Source organism: Muscardinus avellanarius (genome assembly GCF_963383645.1).
Source record: "Muscardinus avellanarius genome assembly, chromosome: 3".
Taxonomy (NCBI): Eukaryota; Metazoa; Chordata; class Mammalia; order Rodentia; family Gliridae; genus Muscardinus; species Muscardinus avellanarius.
The window spans coordinates 118,381,405-118,400,532 of NC_137788.1; the positions used below are offsets into that span (position 1 = coordinate 118,381,405).

General features: G+C 46.2%; 2 protein-coding genes across 12 annotated transcripts in view; both read right to left on the reverse strand.

Moving 5' to 3' along the window:
- The window catches only part of RPRD2 (regulation of nuclear pre-mRNA domain containing 2), a gene marked incomplete at both ends in the record, with an annotated part of 69,057 nt that extends 67,505 nt beyond the window's left edge, over positions 1–1,552 (reverse strand). For all 11 annotated transcript variants that reach the window (XM_080690589.1, XM_080690587.1, XM_080690588.1 and 8 more), the window contains one exon: positions 1,348–1,552. In XM_080690589.1, coding sequence (XP_080546715.1) covers positions 1,348–1,552 — 205 coding nt within the window. The remainder of the gene's footprint in view (positions 1–1,347) is intronic.
- A 9,311-nt stretch (positions 1,553–10,863) lies between these two features.
- The window catches only part of PRPF3 (pre-mRNA processing factor 3), a gene marked incomplete at both ends in the record, with an annotated part of 36,611 nt that continues 28,346 nt past the window's right edge, over positions 10,864–19,128 (reverse strand). Inside the window, 2 exons of the mRNA XM_080693307.1 lie at positions 10,864–11,010; positions 16,957–17,018. Of these exons, the coding sequence (XP_080549433.1) occupies positions 10,864–11,010; positions 16,957–17,018 (209 nt within the window). The remainder of the gene's footprint in view (positions 11,011–16,956; positions 17,019–19,128) is intronic.

Below are 19,128 nucleotides of genomic sequence, written 5' to 3' on the forward strand. Positions count from 1 at the left end.
TAATCCCAGTACTTGGGAGGCTGAGACAGGACTGCATGTTCCAGGACAGCCTCACCAATTAGAGACTCTCATCAACCTAGTGAGACCCTGTTTCAAAATAAAGAATAAAAAAAAAAAAAAAAATAGGACTGGGGGGTATACTTCCAAGTAGAATCCCCAGTACCCACCAAACACACACACACACAAAAAAAAAAAATCAGTAGAGAGCTGGGCGTGGTGGCACACACCTGTAATCCCAGTACTTGGGAGACCGAGATAGGAGGACTGCAGGTTCCAGGACAGCCTCAGCAAGTAGTCAGACTCTATTTCAAAATCAAAAAAACTAAAAAATAGGGCTGGCGGTGTAGCTGATGTAAAATGCCCCTGGGTTCAATCTCCAGTAAAAAATAATAGTAATAATTAGCTGTTGGCACTATTGGTGACATGCTATACACAGGAAGCAAACAAAAATTTGAATATATATATTTGCTATATATGTATATGTGTGTATATATATGTACACACACACATATATATATATTTGTTGTGTGTTTGTGTGGTTTGGGTTACCCCCTGTCTTCTCAGCAAAAGGCAACAGTGACCTCCACGTTTCCTCCTATAATATCTTGGAAACGCTTCATGCTTTAGTAGATCTCTTTTCTGTAGTAAAGCAGCAGAGTGGGAAAACACACACACACACACACACACACACACACACACAGACTGAAAAGCAGTGATTGAAAGACAAAGTATTATACAGTTTAAAAATCCATTTCCCATTTTGATTAGCTATGAAATCAAACTCAATTCTGTAAAAACGTCCTTCAGGTGATTGAAAAGGAGCCAAGTACGTTTTAGACGTGTAGGTTATCAATGACACTAACTCCGGGACGGAAACCCTTTCTGGTCATTATCACGAAATCTGGATTTTCTTGCAGCAAACCGGGCGGCCCTGCACTCTCGGCACGCCGCCCGCCGCTCCTGACCACCGGCCCCTGAGTCCCTCCTCGACACACGAGCCTTCGGGCCCGGGCCCGTCGAGGCCCTGAGCTCAGACCCCACATTTCAGGGGCGGAAAACACGGAGCGGGTGCGCACGGCCCGGCGAGGCGGCCCCCGCCGGCTTCCCGCAGAACGCGTCTCCGGCAACGCCGCAGGGCGAGCGCGTCCCGGCCCCTAGGAATGAACGGCCGCGACCTCCCGGCCCGGCCACCACGCGTCTCCCGGCCGGAGGCAGACGTGGCGGGGCCAACGGCCCAAGGTCACGGCGCGCCGGGCCGGGCCGCCCTCCGGGCCCGCGGGGTCCGCTCGGCCCCGGGGCCCACCCTGGGCTCGGCCACAGCGGCGCGGACCCGCGCCCCCGACTCACATCTGCGCAGCCACTTCATCCAGTGGTGGACGATGGTGCCGTGGTGCTTCTTGTTCTCTATACACCACGACGACAGGCCCTGGATGGACTCCATGGTGTTGGTGACCGACTGGAACTTCCGATCCAGCGAGGACTCCAGAGCCCCGGCCGCGGCCGCCGACGAGGACGAGGCCTTGCCGCTGCCCCCGCCGCCGCCGGCCGCCATCTTCCCGGTGCACAGGCGCTGCTGCTCGGCGGCGGCGGGGCGGCGGCCGCGGGCCTGGGGCCGGGAGCCGCGGCCGCCCGGCTCTATCGGGACTGTTGAGGGGTCGTGTTTGAACGAGTCATCGGAGCGCCGCGGAGAGCCGGGCCGCGGAGCCCCCCGCCCCGGCGCCGGCCCGGGTCCACACGGCCGGCCCGCGCTCGGCACCGCGCCCCTGCGAGGCCTCACAGAGGCTCCCCGACCTGCCGCTTCGGTGGCAGAAACCCTCCGCTCGCCTTTAGGATCGCTTGCACAGAAAAGGCCCAAGGCTACCTAGTCAGGATTTTCTTTTTTTTTTTTCTCTCTCTCTTTTTTTTTTTTTTTTTTTTTTGCAACGCAATAGCAGCGAAGCCACGGAGACCGCAACGCGCACGCGTGTCCTGGCCCCGCCCCGCCGCTTCCTTCTCGACCCGGAGCGCGGAGGGGAGGCGTGACGGCGGGGCGGCCTGGCCAATCGCGGAGGAGGTCGCGAAGCGCGCGCAGGAGCGCGCGCAGGAGCCCACAAACCCCTAGGGCTGAGACGGCGCGAGGAGCGCGTGTGCGCATGCGCAGCCGCTCCCCGCCAGGCGGGCTGAGAGCAGACACAGGAAAGGTGAAGGCGCCGCTCGAGCTAAGCCGAGGTTACAGGGCCGGCCCGGGCGCGCCGCCCCGCTTTTGGCTTCTTAGCGGGGACGCTCTCTTGGAGCTGGGGCGCTCTCATTACAGGGCTAGGAGATTCCCACGACTCCCAGGCCACTTCAGGTTGCCGCGCCCGCCGCCACCGCTCACTTGAGGCACCGACGCGCGACAAAATGGCTGGCAGCCATCTTGCGGCGCCGCTGGAGGTGCGCATGTGCGGAGTCCAGAGATCACACTCACTGCGCAGGCGCTCCGAGCGAGCTGCACTCCGCGCTCCGCTGGCTGTTCGGATTTTAGGAAGAGGAAGTAGATTAAATGAAACGATAATTTTACCTGTGAAAATTTCCAGGCGAAGAAAGACTAATTGCAGCCGGGCGTGGTGGCGCACGCTTGTACTCCCAGTACTTGGGAGACTGAGACAGGAGGATCGCAGGTTCGAGGCCATCCTCAGCTACTTAGACTCTGCAATTTAGTGAGACCCAGTTTCAAAATAAAGAATAAGATAAATAACAGAAAATTAGTAAATAATAGAGAATAATAAAGAGGAATAACAATAGAGCTAGGGAAGCAGGGTGTGGTGGCGCACGTTTGTAATCCCAGCATTTGGGAGGCTGAGACAGGAGGATCGCGGTTCGCAGCCAGCCACAGCCTCTTAAGTGAGGCCTTTTGCAACTCACTGAGACCCTGTTTGAAAATAACAAGAATAAAAATATAGGGCTGGGGAAAGGAAAATATTAATAGAGCTGGGATGTGGCTTATAGGTAGGATGCCCCTGGATTCAATCCCCAGTACTACAATTAAAAAAAAAAGACTAATTGGCAAGATATAATATCTTCTGAGCCAGTTGTGATACAATCGCACTTTCATAATTCATTGTAGTTTACAAGAGCCTTAAATATGATTAACCATTGCACCTGTAAGAGTGCTTTCTGTGAGAAACAGCCCCCCCCCCATTTTAATTGGTGAATTGTAAAAGTACTGAGATGCAGGCTTCTGCTTAAAGGGTTAACGAAGCAACTCTGACTCCTGAGAAGCAGCTTGTAATGCCAAGCTGGGAGGCAAGCATACTTTAATCAGTGAGCTATGAGTCTTGCCAAATGACTTCAAGGCCTGGAAGCAGCTCCCGGCCCTCTTGACTCGCTGAAGGTCCTTCCCCGCATAGACATCTCCTAGGAAACTTATTGGCATGATAAACTGCTTCTGTAGAACTGTTTGCTTATTCCATACCTGCTTTGTCATTAGAAAATGTTGCCTGTGTCGCTCCCTTATCTGGGCTCACACCCGGTACAAAGGGAGGTAACATCCTAACATCCTGCCCCAAGCTCTCTTGACATCCTTTCCCAAGCTTTCTTGAATAGATACGAACCCCACGTGAATACCTCTTCTGTGACTATAAATGTAGAGCTTGAAATGTGGTCGGGGTCTCTTTGAGGACTGGCCTGTGTGCTTGTTAAGGAGATTTGACCCTGGTATACCAGCAATAAACCCTGCCTATGATTTACAGCTTCTGGTGAGTTCTCTGTTGTCGGGGAAGGGGTGACTCTCGGACCTTAACACACCTGTCTGTGTAAATCCACTGGGCAGATTTGGAGGCTCCTGTGTTCCTGTGAATGGAAACTCTTGTTTCTTTTTTTGCAGTACTGGGGATGGAACCCAGGGACATTCTACCTCCAAGCTACATCCCCAGCCCTATTTTTTGTTTTGTTTTGTTTTGTTTGGGTGGTACTGGGGTTTCTGGAAGCCCTTTTACCTCCGGGCTATACTCCCAGACCTATTTTATATATGTATTTTTTATTTTATTTTTTTTTTTTTAGTGGTACTGGGGTTCCTGGAAGCCCTTCTACCTCTGGGCTACACTCCCAGACCTATTTATACATTTTTATTTGGAAACAGGGTCTCACTAAGTTGCTGAGAGCCTCACTAAGTAGCTGAGGCTGGCTTCGAACCTGTGCGATCCTCCTGTCTCAGCCTCCCAAGCGCGGGGATTACAAGCGTGCGCCACCACGCCCGGCCCTATATATGTATTTTTTAAATTTGGAAACAGGGTCTCTTATGCCAGCATGGCTGGCTTTGAACCTGCACGATCCTCCTGTCTCCGCCTCCTAAGCACAAGGATTACAAGTGTGCGCCACCACGCCCGGCCCCAGCCCTATTTTTTATTCTTTATTTTGAAATAGGGTCTCACTGAGTTGCAAGGGCCTAAGTAGCTGAGACTGGCCAGGAACCTGCAATCATCTTGTCTCAGCGTCCCAAGAACTGGGTTCTCACTAAGTTGCTGAGAGCCTCATTAAGTAGCTGAGGCTGGCTTTTGTGTGTGTGTGTGTGTGTGTGTGTGTGTGTGTGTGTGTGTGTGTGTGTGGTACTGGGGGTGGAACCCAGAGGCTTTCTACCTCCAAGTTATACTCCCAGACCTTTTTGTATATTTTATTTGGAAACAGGGTCTCACTAAGTTGCTGAGAGCCTCACTCAGTAGCTGAGGCTGGCTTCAAACCCATGCGATCCTCCTGTCTCAGCCTCCCAAGCTTGGGGATTACAAGCATTCGCCACCACCCCCGGCTTGAGGCTGTGGCTTCTAAACTGTGCGATCCTCCTGTCTCAGCCTCCCAAGGGCTGGGATTACAAATGTGCACCACCACGCCCAGCTGATACCTTGCTTTTAATTTTGCTTCTTCAGCTTTCTCTGGACTAGTCATTTTTATCTTTCATTTCCTTCTGCTCCTCCACGGAGGCTGCCTCCGGGACTTTCCATCTGCCTGTTTTTTTAAACAGAGTCCCAAGTCGCACAACATTGTTGAGGATGGCTTTGAACATGTGATCCTCTTGTCTTGGCTTCCCAATTACTGGGATTACCCGTGTACCATCACACCCTGCTTGAGTTCCTTTTGGTGGAGGTTATAAGATCACTGTCTAGCTGCGCACAGTAGGACATACCTGCAATCCCAGTATTTGGGAGGCTGATACAGAAGGACCACAGGTTTAAGGCCAGCCTTAGCAATTTAGCAAGACCCTGTTTCAAAATTTATTTTTAGCAGCTTGGCATGGTGGCACATGCCTGTAAAACCCAGCAATTGGGAGGCTGAGACAGGTGGATCAGGATTTGTGAACAGCCTCAGTTACTACATAGTGAGGCCCTTGCAAACTCAATGACACCTTGCTCACCTTGTTTCTTTTTCTTTCTTTCTTTTTTTCCTTTTTTTTTTTTTTTTTTTTTTTGGTGGTGGTGCTGGGGATGGAACCGAGAGGCTTTCTATCCTCCCAGACTTATTTTCTATTTTATTTGGAAACAGGGTCTCACTAAGTTGCTGAGAGCCTCACTAAGTACCTGAGGCTGGTTTTGAATCTACACAATCCTCCTGTCTCAGCCTCCCAAGTACTGGGATTACAAGCATGCACCACTATGCCTGGCAACACACCTTGTTTCAAAATAAAGAATAAAGCCGGGCATGGTGGTTTACGCTTGTAATCCCAGCATTTGGGAGGCTGAGATCGGAGGATCGTGGTTCCTGGACACCTCAGCTACTTAGGCTCTTTGCAACTCAGTGAGACCCTGTTTCAAAAATAAAGAATTCAATAGGCCTGGGGAGTGTAGCTTAGAGGTAGAATTCCCCTGGGTTCCAGCCCCAGTATCAGGAAAAAATATATATTACTTTTAGCAGCCTAACGTGGTGGTATAATCCCAGTACTTGGGAGGCTGTGACAGGAGGATCACAGATTCGCAGCAAACCTTAAGTACTTAGTGAGGCCCTCCACAACTTAAGAGTGACCCTGAATCAAAAGGATAATAGGGCTGGAAGCCAGGCATGGTGGTGCATGCTTGTAATCCCAGCTTTTGGGAGGCAGAGATAGGAGGATCACAGTTTGAGGCTGGCCTCAGCTACTTAGTAAGGCACTTTGCAACTCAGCGAGACACTTTCAAAATCAAGAATAAATGGGAGGCTGAGACAGAAGGATCACGGTTTGTGGACAACCTCAGTTACTTAGGCCCTTTGCAACTCAGTGAGACCATGTTTCAAAATAAAGAATAAAAGCATTCGGGAGGCTGAGACCTGAGGATTGCAGTTCGTGGACAGCCTCAGCTACTTAGTGAGGCCCTCTGCAACTCAGTGAGACCCGGTTTCAAAATAAAGAATAAAATATAGGGCAGGGGTGTAGCTCAGAGGTCATATGCCCCTGGGTTCCATCCCCAAACCCGCAAAAAAAAAAAAAAAAGAATAAAAAATAGGGCTGGGGTGTCACTCGGAGGTAGAATGCCCCTGGATTTCACCCCAGTACTGCAAAAATAATAAAAATGAAAAAATAGGGCTGAAGGAATAGCACAGAGATAAAATGCCTGTGTATTCTGTATTTTGCCTGTGTATTGTATTTTGTAATACTGTAATTGCCAGTATTACAAAATTAAAATGGCTGAGGTGTAGCTTTAAGGTAAAATGCCTCTCAAGTTTATAATCCCAGTACTTGGGAGGCTCATACAGGTAGATAGTAAGTTCATAGCCAGCCTCAGCAATTTAGGACCCGTTTCCTTTTTTTTTTTTTTTTTTTTTGCGGGTCTGAGGATGGAATCCAAGGGTAATCAACCTCCAAGCTACACCCTCTGCCTTATTTTTTATTCTGTATTTTGAACGGTCTCACTAAGTTGTAAAGGGCCTCCCTAAGTAGCTGAGGCTGGCCGCGAACTGCCATCCTCCTGAATGCTGGGATTACAAGAGAGTGCCACCAAGCCCGGCTTTTTTTTTTTTTTTTTTTTTTTTTTTGTGGTACTGGTGATTAAACCCGGAGACAAACTGGGCGTGGTGGCGCATGCTTGTAATCTCAGCATTCGGGAGGCTGAGACCCGAGGATCGCAGTTCACAGACAGCCTCAGTTACTTAGTGAGGCCCTCTGCAACACAGTAAAAAATAGGGCAGAGGGTGTAGCTCAGGGGTAGAATGCCCCAGGGTTCCATCCCCAGACCTGCAAACAAATAAAAATAAATAAAAATAAACCCAGAGGCATTCTACCTCTGAACTACATCCCCAGCCTTATTTTTTAGTCTTTATTTTGAAATAGGGTCTCACTGAGTTGCAAAGGGCCTAAGTAGCTAAGGATGTTGCGGTCTGCGAACCACAAACCGCCTGCCTCAGCCTCTCAAGTACCGAAATTACAAGCATGAGCGAGCATGACTAACAACAAAAGCATCCTTTTGTTGTCAGGTGAATGGATGGCGAGGCTATTGGGGATTTAACCAGGGGCATTTTACCTCTGAGCTACACCTCGTAACCTATTTTACTTATTATTACTATTAATTTTTTTTGGCAGTATTGGGGATGGAACCCAGGGGCATTCTACCTCTGAGCCATACCCCCAGGCCCATTTTTAGTCTTTTATATTTTTGAAACAGGGTCTCACTGAGTTGCAAAGAGCCTCGCCGAGTAGCTGAGGCGGTCTGCGAACTGCAATCCTCAGGTCTCTACTTCCCAAATGCTGGGATTACAAGCGTACTCCACCATGCACAGCTAAACATTTAACTTTTAAAAAAAGGATTAATTTTTAAAAAGCTGGGGCATGGTGACGCACATTTTTTTTGCAGTAAAGGGGATGGAACCCAGGGGCATCCTACCTCTGAGCTATACCCCCAACCCTATTTTTTTATTCTTTATTTTGAAACAGAGTCTCACTGAGTTGTAAAGAGCCTCATGAAGTAGCTGAGGTTGGCCGTGAACTGTAATCCTGCTGTGTCAGCCTCCCAAATGCTGGGGTAAGAAACGTGTGCCACCATGCCCAGCTAAGCAGTGCAAACTTTTTTTTTTAAACTGGTTTTTTTTTTTTCTTGCTGGTATTGGGGTTCCTGGAAGCCCTTCTACCTCCGGGCTACACTCCCACACCTATTTTTACATTTTTTTATTTGGAAACAGGGTCTCCTAAGCCAGCGGGCGGCTGGTTTCGAACCTGCGCAATCCTCCTGTCTCTGCCTCCCAAGCGCTGGGATTACAAGCATGCGCCACCACGCCCGGCAGTGGTGCAAACTTCTAATTTCAGTACTTAGGAAGCTGAGACAGAAGAATCACATGTTCAAAGCTAGCCTTGGCAACATGGGAAGGCTCTCTGAAACCTAGTAAGACCGTTTCTGAGTAAGAAATAAAATTGAGCAGAGTATGTCACTCAGAGGTACAGTGCTTCTGTGTTCAACCAGTTCCACAAAAAAAAGTTAATTTATAACAATAGTTTGTGTGTGTGTGTGGTGCTAGGGATGGAACTCAGGGGCTTTCTACCTCCCGGGCTACACTCACAGACCTATTTTATATTTTATTTGGAAACAGGGTCTAAGTTGCTGAGAGCCTCACTAAGTAGCTGAGGCTGGCTTCCAACCAACCTGAGCCATCTTCCTGTCTCAGCCTCCCAAGTAGTGGGATTACAAGCGTGCACCATCACGCAAGCTGTATAATATTTTAACTTCTTGTCAAACATACATTCTCTAATACTACTTCATATGACACTCAGCTTGGCACAAAGTTATAGTTGTACTGATGTGTGTGTGTGTGAGTGAGTGAGAGAGAGAGAGAGAGAGAGAGAGAGAGAGAGAGAGAGAGAGAGAGAAGAGAAAGAGGAGAGGGGAGAGAGGGAGAGAAAGAGAGGATAGATACTGGATACTGGGGATAGAACCCAGGGGCATTCTGCCTCTGAGCTACACTCCCAGCCCTATTTTGTTTTTTATCCTCTATTTTGAAACAGGGTCTCACTAAATTACAAAGGGCCTCACTAATTAGCTGAGGCTGGCCAGGAAATGATGTCTTCCTGTCTCAGCCTCCTGAATGCTGGGATTACAAGCCTGCACCACACCCAGCTCTGCACTAGATTTTTTTTTAAGTACTGAGGATGGAACCCAGGGAGATTCTACCTCTAAGCTACCCCTGGCTCTATTTTCTTAATTCTTTATTTTGAATCAGGACCTCACTGACTTGAGGCTGCTGGCGAACCAGGAACCTCCAGTCTCATCCTCCCAAATGCTGGGATTACAAGCGTGTGCCACCACGCCCGGCTCTTGTACTAGATTTCTGACCCATTCCTAGTACATCCTCAACAGGCAACATGTAATGGAAAGACAGGTACAGCAACAATTTCGAATTCCAATGGATGTGTACTCTAATGCAAATACTAAAATCAAGCCAGACACACTGAATGCTGCAATAGAACCAATCACATTGAAAAAATTACATATTGTCTTTTAGAAGGAATTTGACAGGGAGCTGGGCATGGTGGCACAGGCTTGTAATCCGTAATTCCCGGAATTCGGGAGGCTGAGACCTGAAAATCACAGTTCACCTATAGCCTCAGCTACTTAAGTGAGACTTTACAATTCATTTAGATAGACACCGTTTCAAAATAAAGAATAAAAATTAGGGCTGGTGTGTAGCTTGGAGGTAGAATGACCCTGGGTTCCAGTTCCAGAAAAAAAAAATTAATTTGGCAGGCTGGGGATATAGCTTATTGGTAGAGTTTGCCTGACATTTGAGAAATCCTGAGTTGCTTGGGGATTCCCAATACCAAAGGGGCGGGGGGGGGGAATTTGTATTAGTCAAGGAGACAAAATGGACTAAAATCCTGAATCTTAATGCAATTTACAAACTGACCCATAATAGGCTCCCTGGAATTTCAGGGTCTACTTCGTCCAGAACAAACATTCCCATTATATGCTTTTATTTAAGGAACTGATTTTATGAAGACCATGTAGTCAAGAGCTTACCTGTGACTCTACCTACTGAAGTTTAAGGAATGGACACTCATTTGTCCCTCATCCCCTAACCACTTAACCTCTTTTCCTGCTTCACTGTGCTCCAGAAAGCCATACTTATCACTTGCTTTCAGAAGAGGTCAAACATTTCCATTAGACTTCAAAAATATCCATTTGTGCCAGGTGTGGTGGTACACACTTGTAATCCCCATGCTTGGGAGGCGGAGACAGGAGGATCACGTAGGTTCGAAGCCAGCCTCGCTGGCTTAAGAGACTCTGTTTCCAAATAAAATATGAAGTAGGTCTAGAGTGTAGCCCGGAAGTAGAAGGGTTCCATCCCCAATACCACCAAAACCAAAAACCAAAGCAACAAAAAAACTCCATTTATCTATCCATCATCCACTTATACATATCTAAGTATCAAGGACAAGCATTCTCTTCCCACAGCAATTGCTAGAAATCCAGAACAAAAGATCACCCAAAGACCCAAACTTTAATACCTAGGAGTATTAGCTGGGCGTGGTGGTGCACGCTTGTAACCCCAGCATTCAGAAGGCTGTGAGACTGGAGGATCACAGTTCGAGGACAGCCTCAGCTATTTAGTGAGGCCCTCTGCAACTTAGTGAGACCTGTTTCAAATAAAAGAATAAAAAGTAGGGCAGGCGGAGTAGCTTGGAGGTCAAATGCCCCTGAGTTCCATCCCCAGACCCGCAAAACAAACAAAAACCTAGGAGTATTAAAAATACCACACCAAACTTAAAAATAACTCTTTAATCATATGCACATAGGGGAATAAGGGCGCACCAGGCTGACTGGGGAAGGGCATCTCCCTTCGCCACCATCGGCCTGGCACAGTTCTGAGCTCACACACACACGGGGTGGTTGGGGAAGTACAGTAAGGGAACTGAGGAGACGAAGGCAATGGGAGCGGCCAGGGCTTGCAGCAGTCTCAGTCGGAGCACTCCAACACAGACTCGCTTAGTGCCAGGTCCCAGTAGTGCTCAGCCCCGTGCTTTTTGAAATGCTCGCGAGCCATGTTCTCTGTAGGGCACTGCTTAAACTTCATCTCTCCAAAGCTCCGGTCTTTGGCTGTACCCTAGGACAGAGACAAAAATTTTAGGGATTGAACTCAGGTGTGTTCTCCCCAAGATACACTTCTAACCCTATTTTTATTATGAAACAGGGTTTTATTAAGTTGTGGGAGGCCAGCTGGGAATGGTGGTGCATGCTTCTAATCCCAGTATTCGGGAGGTTGAGAGAGGAGGGTCACAGGTTCGCAGCCAGCTTCAGCTACTTAGTGAGGTCCTCCACAACGTAGTGAGACCCTGTTTCAAAATAAAACAAAGAGCTGGGCGTGGTGGCGCACGCTTGTAATTTCCGCGCTTGGGAGGCAGAGACAGGAGAATCATGCAGGTTCGAAGCCAGGCCCCCTTTTCCAAAGGAAAAAAATAAAGTATGAAAATAGGTCTGGGAGTGTAGCCCGGAGGTAGAAGGGTTTCCAGGAACCCCTGTACCACCAAAAAATAAAAACAACAAATAAAAAAATAAAAGAAAGAAAAACAGGGCTCAGGGTGTAGCCCAGAGGTAGATTACCCCTGGGTTCAATCCCCAGAAGAGAAAGAAAAAAAAAAAAAAAAGTCACTAGGGCCTTGTTAAGTTACTGAGGCTGGACTTGAAATTGTGATCCTCCTGTCTCAGACACTCAAGTACCTAAATATTGGGATTATAGGCATGTGTCATCATGCCCAGTTTAATATCTTTCCTTCTAGCAGGGGTGGTGGCTCACACTTGTAATCCCAATATTCGGGAGGCTGAAACAGGAGGATCACGGTTGTGGACAGCCTCAGGTACTTAGTGAGGTCTTCTACAATTTAGTGAGACCCTGTTTCCAAAACAAAGAATAAAAAAATAGGACTGGGGGTATAGCTCAGAGGTAGAATGCCTATGGGTTTCATCCCCAGTACCGCAAAATAATAACAAATAAAAATAATTTCTTTCCTTCTCTCATTTTGTTTCTGCAGTGCTGGGGATCAAACTCAGGGTTTTATGCATATTGGCAAGCACTCTATCACTGAAATATACCACTGGGCCTGCAATCTGTTATTTAAATTAAGATATAAGATTTTACAACATATAGTAACATCTGTGTCTTTCTTTTTTTTGGTACTGGAGATGGAACCCAGGGGCATTCTACCTCCCAGCGACACCCCCAGCCCTATTTTTTCATTCTTTTTTTTTTTTTTTTGCGGGTCTGGGGATGGAACTCAGAGGCACTCGACCTCCGAGCTACACTCCCTGCCCAGTTTTTTTATTCTTTACTTTTTTGCGGGTCTGGGGCTGAAACTCAGAGGCAACTACAACCCCTGCCCCTTTTTTTTTTTTTTTTTTTTGGAAACAGGGTCTCACTGAGTTGCGAAGGGCCTCACTAAGTAGCTGAGGCTGTCCGCGAACCGCGATCCTCCTGTCTCAGCCTCTTGAATGCTGGGATTACAAGCGTGCGCCACCACGCCCAGTTTACATCTGTGTCTTAATGTGCCTAGCTGAATATTTTACAGTGAGAACTCATTGTAACCTCTACCCCTTCCAAAACAGTATGAGTTTCCACAAATTCATATACATAAAGGATTCAGTTTTGTGACTGAAGGAGGGAAGATGAAAAATTCTGGACTCTAGAGTAAAAATTCAGGAAAGATCATGCACGGCGGAATGGGAGGAGCCTGTTGCCCACTAGGCCTCAAGGAATAGATTTAAGCCTTCAAGGAAAAAAGGAGTTAGACAGAGGCTGAGAGAATCTGTGTATATAAACTTACTGAAACTGTGTAAAGAAGCAGGAAGCTTTGGGGCCTAGAAACAAAGAACAACTGAGTAGGGAGAAAAGAAATGGGAAACCTGTGAAGAACAGTAACAGAGAAAGCCGGGTGTGATGGTGCACACTTGTAATCCCAGCATTTGGGAGGCTGAGATAGGATGATCGCGGTTCATGACCAGCCTCAGCCAGGCCCTTTGCAACTCAGTGAGACCATTTCAAAATAAAGAATAAAAAATAGAGCTGGGGATGTAGCTCAGAGGTAGAATGTCCCTGGGTTCCATCCTCAGTACTGCAAAAAAAAAAAAAAAAAAAAAAAAACAGCGATAGAGAAAGACAGCACTAGGGTAATGGTACCCTCAGCAAAGGCACCAGCAGCAATGGCAGGTATAAAGTACTACCTCAAGAGGCTACAGGAGGCTGGGGTAGAACTTGGTTTATTTCTGAACCCGAGTGTCCTCAGAGATAAGTGGAACAGAATGTGGAAGAGATATAAAGACCAGGATATTGTGTGTGTGTGTGTGTGTGTGTGTGAAAGAGAGAGAGAGAGAGAGAGAGAGAGAGGGAGGGAGGGAGGGAGGGGGGGAGGGAGGGAAGGAGAGAGAAGGGGCTTAAACAGAGAAACAGGATGGTTATTATTTAAATGAGGGTTATTAGCCAGGTGTGGTGGCACACGCTTGTAATCACAGCATTTGGGAGGCTGAGACCGGAGGATCGCGGTTGAGGCCCTTTGCAACTGAGTGAGACCCTGTTTCAAAATAAAGAATAAAAAACTGGGCAGGGGGTGTAGCTCAGAGGTCAAATTCCCCTGGGTTCCATCTGTAGTCACCCCACCAAAACATAAAATAGGTCTGCAGTGTAGCCTGGAGGTAGAAGGCCCCTGGGTTTCATCCCTAGTACCACACACAAAAAAATTAAAATACAATAAAAATAAATAAATAAATAAATAAATAAATAAATAAATGAAAGAAAGCCGAGCACGGTGGCACATGTTTGTTATTTCCAGTACTTGAGAGGCTAAGAAAGGAGAAATAGAGGTTTATGGCCAGCCTTAGATACTTAGTGAGACCCTTGTTTCAAAACAAAGAGTAAACAGGGCTAGGAGTATAGCTTGGAGGTAGAATGCCCTGGGTTCAATCATCATTACTGCAAAAAATAAAAAATAAAAAAAATAGAAAAAAATCTGGGGACGGTAACACATGCCTGTAATCCTCGTAGCCTGGTAGGCTGAGACAGGAGGATCACAGGTTAGATGACAACCTCTGTAAGTAGTGAGACTCTCATCAACCCAGCAAGACCCTGTTTCAAAAAAAATAAATAAAACAGGGAAGCCGGGTGAGGTGGCTTCCCACGCTTGTAATCCCAGTATTTGGGAGGCTGAGATAGGAGGATCCGGGTTCACAGACAGCCTCAGCTACTACTTAGTGAGGCCCCACTCAGTGAGACCCTGTTTCAAAATAAAAAATAGGGCTGGGGATGTAGCTCAGAGGTAGAATGCACCTGGGTTCTACCCCTAGTACTGCAAAATTAAATTAAGTTTGGGAATGTAGCTCAGAGGTAGAATGCCCTCCCTGGTTTCAATCTCCAGTACCAAAAAAAAAAAAAAAAAAAAAAACCCAAAACTATATGTAGTGGTAAATGCTTATAATTCTAGTACTTGGGAGGCTGACAGGAGGAGAGTAGTTTTTCAGCCAGCCTCAGAAACTTAGGGACATTGTTTCAAAATAAAAATAAAAAAGGCTGAGGGTACACACACACACTTGGAGACAGAATGCCCGAGTTTGATCGATATCTCTCTCTCTCTCTCTCTCTCTCTCTCTCTCTCTCTCTCTCTCTCTCTCTCTCTCTCTCTCCCCCCCCCTCTCTTATTTTAATAGTCAGGGTCAGAAAATAGGAAATGGACTTTTGTGGACCTGGGGATAGAACCCAGGGGCATTCGACCTCAGCTATATCGCCTGCCCTATTTTTTATTCTTTACTTTGAAACCAGGTCTCACTGAGTTGCAGAGGGCCTCACTAAGTAGCTGAGGGTGTCTGCAAACCGCGATCCTCTGGTCTCAGCCTCCCGAATGCTGGGATTATAAGCATGCGCTACCACGCCCGGCTTGGACTTTTAAAAACACTGTTCAAGTCTATATAATGGCTTGTCTCATGGGGAAGAGAACACCAGAATAGGTTAGACTTTCTTGCTCTAGCAAGCTCAAATTGTGTCAGACAGTTTTAATCATCTGCCACAGAGTGCTGCTTGCAAAGGAAATAAGACTTTTTCAGATACTTTTTTCAAATCTGAATAAAAACTAAATCCCTTAGTAATAATATAGCACTCTTTATTGGGGGATTGAACCAGGAATATTATACCTCTGAGCTATACTCCCAGTCCTATTTTATTTTTTTTATTTTTTTGGTGGTACTGGGGTGGAACCCAGAGGCTTTCTACCTCCAGGGCTATACTCCCAGACCTATTTTATATTTTATTTGGAAACAGGGTCTCACTAAGTTGCTGAGAACCTCACTAAGTAGCTGAGGCTGGCTTTGAACCTGTGCGATCCTCCTGTCTCAGCCTCCCAAGTGTGGGGATTACAAGTGTGCGCCACCATGCCCGGCTTCTATTTTATTTTTTATTTCGAAAAAGGGTTTGCTAAATTGCTGAGGCTGGCTCTAAACCTCAATCTACCTATCTCATGAACCCAAGTACTGGGATTACAGTGTGCCCTACGATGCCCAGCCTTTTACTTTAATACTGAGTCTCACTAAGTTGCTGAGTTTGGCTCTTAACCTTCCATCCTCTTGTCTCAGCCTTCCAAATTACTGGGATTACATGCATGTGTAACCATATGTAGCCTCTACCATTTTAAAAATAAGCTATTTCAGCCAGGCATGATGGTGCATGCCTTTAACCCCAGTACTTGAGAGGCTGAAATTGGAGGATCATAGATTCCTAACCAGACCCAGCAATTTAATGAGGGCTTCACAACTTAGTGAGACCTTGATAAAATGGGGCTAGGAGTATAGCTCAGAGGCACAATGCTCCTGGGCTCAATCCCGAGTACCACACAAAAATAAATCAATAAATAAAAAAAAAAATATTGCACTGAGCATGGTAATATTGCCTGTAATCCCAACTACTTGTGAGGCTAAGGCAGAAGGATCAACAAGTTCCAAGCCAACCTAGGCAATTTATAAGACTTTGTCTCAAAAAAATATAAAAATGGTGTGGACTGTAGCTCAGTGGTAAAATGCATACTTAGCATGTCCAAGACCCAGGGTACAATCCCTAGTACTGCAAATAAATAATTAGTTAACAGAAATAAGCATATTCAGCTGGGCGTGGTGGCAGACGCTTGTAATCCCAGCATCCGGGAGACTGAGACTGGAGGATCGCGTTTCGCGGCCAGCCTCAGCTACTTAGTGAGGCCCTCTGCAACTTAGTGAGACCCTGTTTCAAACATAAAGAATAAAAAATAGGGCAGGGGCTGTAGCTTGGAGGTCAAATGCCCCTGGATTCCATTCCCAGACCCGCAAAAAGAAAAGAAAAAAAAAAAAGAGAAGCAAATTCAAATAATGGACGCTACACATGTAAGTCCATCTAACAATAAAATGAAATTAGTAATACTGGTTCACTGAGACGAGTACAAGGGTCAAAAAATTGGATGACCATATAAAAAAGGTTCCACTCGCTGGTGTGGGGTGCACACTTGTAATCCCAACATTTGGAAGGCTGAGACAGGAGGATCGGGGTTCACAGACAGACTCAGCTACCTAAGTGAGATCCTTTGCAACTCAGTGGGACCCTGTTGCAGAATGAAGATTAAAAATTAGGGCTGGGGATGTAGTTTGGGGTAAATGCCCATGGTTCCATCCCTAGTACCACAAACAAAAAAACATACAGGGTTCCAAACATAAACAGGAATTCTTTCAGAGATTATTCACTCTAGGTTTTTCCCACTTTACGGCTCTACTTGAATAGAATAAACAATTATGAACTGGCTGAAGCCAGAGATGGTGCCATATGGTGTAATCCCAGTTCTTAGGAAGCTGAGAAGGAGGATCACTGTTTCAAGGACAGCATCAGCAAGTAGTAAGACTCATCAACTTAGTGAGATCCTGTTTCAGTATAAAAATAAAATAGGGCTGGGGATATAGCTCGGAGGTGGAACACTCCTGAGTTCAATCCCCAGGACCAAAACAAAACAAACAAAAAAAAACTAGTTGAGGGTTTTGACAAAGGATCACCTACCTCCCAGACTAGTACACATTTGTTGGTTTTCTTCACAGCTTCTTCATCAGATTCTTCATCATCTGGAAAAGATATTATAGTTAAATCTTCTTCTAAATTGAAGACAAGAAACCATAGATTTAAGTTCTAAACTAAAAGTCTACCCAAATTCTTTTTTTTTTTTTTTTTTTTTTTTGTGGTGCTGGGGACTGAACCCAGGGGCATTCTACCTTCAAGCCACACCCCAGCTCTATTTTTTATTCTTTATTTTGAAACAGGGTCTGAGTTGCAAAGGGCGTAAGTAGCGAAGGCTGTCCGCGAACCAGGATCCTCCTGTCTCAGCTTCTCAAATGCTGGAATTACAAGTGTGCACCACCATGCCCGGCTCCGATTTTTTATTCTTTGAGACAGGGTCTCACTAAATTGTGCAGTGCCTCACTAAGTAGCTGAGGCTGTCCGTCAACCTGGATCCTCCTTTCTCAGCCTCCCAAGTACTGGGATTATAACCGTGCTCAACCAAGGTTCCACTTGCTGGGCATGGGGTGCACGCTTGTAATCCCAGCATATGGGAGGCTGAGACTGGAGGATTGTGGTTCACATACAGCCTCAGCTACCTAGTGAGGCCCTTTGCAACTTAGTGAGATCCTGTTTCAAAATAAAGAATACAAAAATAGGGTAGGGGGTATAGCTCGGAGGTCAAATGCCCCTGGGTTCCATCCCCAGACCTGCACAAAAAGAAAAAGAAAAACAAGGGTCTCAGCTGGGCGCAGCGATGAGTGCAACCACTTGGGAGATTGAGATTGAGACAGGATTATCACTAGAGCCCCAAAATTTGAGACCAGCCTGGGCAATATAAGACTGCATATTAAAATAAATAAATAAGCTGAGCGTGGTGGCGCACCCTTGTAATCCCAGCATTCGGGAGGCTGAGACCTGAGGACTGCGGTTCTCGGACAGCCTCAGCTACTTAGTGAGGCCCTCTGCAACTCAGTGAGACCGGGTTTCAAAACAAAATATTAAAAATAGAGCAGTGGCTGTAGCTCGGAGATCGAATGTCCCTGGGTTCCATCCCTAAAACCCGCAAAAATAAATAAATTAATTAATAAATAAATACAAGGTTCTGTGTGGGTGTTTAATGCTGATCCAGATTTTCAAAGATGGGAAGAATGTTGATGAAAATATGAAGGTTACAAGAATGTTAAAAAAGTGTGTGTGTATATGAATGTATATCTGAATATATATGCAAAATATATATGATAAAATTGGACAGAAAGAAAAGTAAGCTTCGTGTGGTTGTGCACACTTCTAGCCCCAGAATATGGGAGGCTGAGACAGAGGACTGCAGGTTCCAGATCAGCCTCAGCAACTCAGTGAGACTCAGCAACCTAGCAAGACCCTGTTTCAAAACAAATAGAAAGGCTGGAGGTGTTGCTCAGAGATAGAATGCCCCTAGTAACAGCATTTTTTCTCCCTTTCTTCTTCTTTTTTGTACTGGGGATTGAACCTAGAGGCACTCTAAATCTAAGCTCCACTCCAAGCCTGATTTTATTTCCTATTTGGAAACAGAGTCTAAGTTGCTGAGAGCCTCATTAAGTTCCGGAGGTTGGATTTTAATCTGTGATCCTCTTGTCTCAGTCTTCTCCCAAGTACTGGAATACAAGCACGTACAAATATGCATGGCTTAAAAATTTTTTTTTTATTCTTTCTTGTGGTACTAGAGATGAAATCCAGGGGCAGGCATTCTACACCTCCAAACTACGTCCCTAGCCCTATTTTATTCTTTTTTTTTTCCTTCAGTACTGGGGATGGAACCCAGGAGCTTTCTACCTCCGAACTATACCCCCAGCCTTATTTTTTACTCTTTATTTGGAAATAGGTTCTCACTGAGTTGTAAAGGGCCTCACTAAGTAGCTGAGGCTGGCTGCAAAACGTGATCCTCCTGTCTCAGCCTCCCAAATGCAGGGATTACAAGTGTGCGCCACCACATTCAGCTTCCTATTTTATTCTTAATTTTTTTTTTTTTTTTTTTGGTAGTACTAGGGATAGAACCCAGGGGCATTCTAGCTAAGAGCTACATCCCAGCCCAATTTTTTTATTCTTGATTTTGAAACGGGGTCTCACTAAATTGCAAAGGACTTCACTAAGCCTTTTTAAGAAAGAATTTAACAATATAGATACTGCACACATGAATAC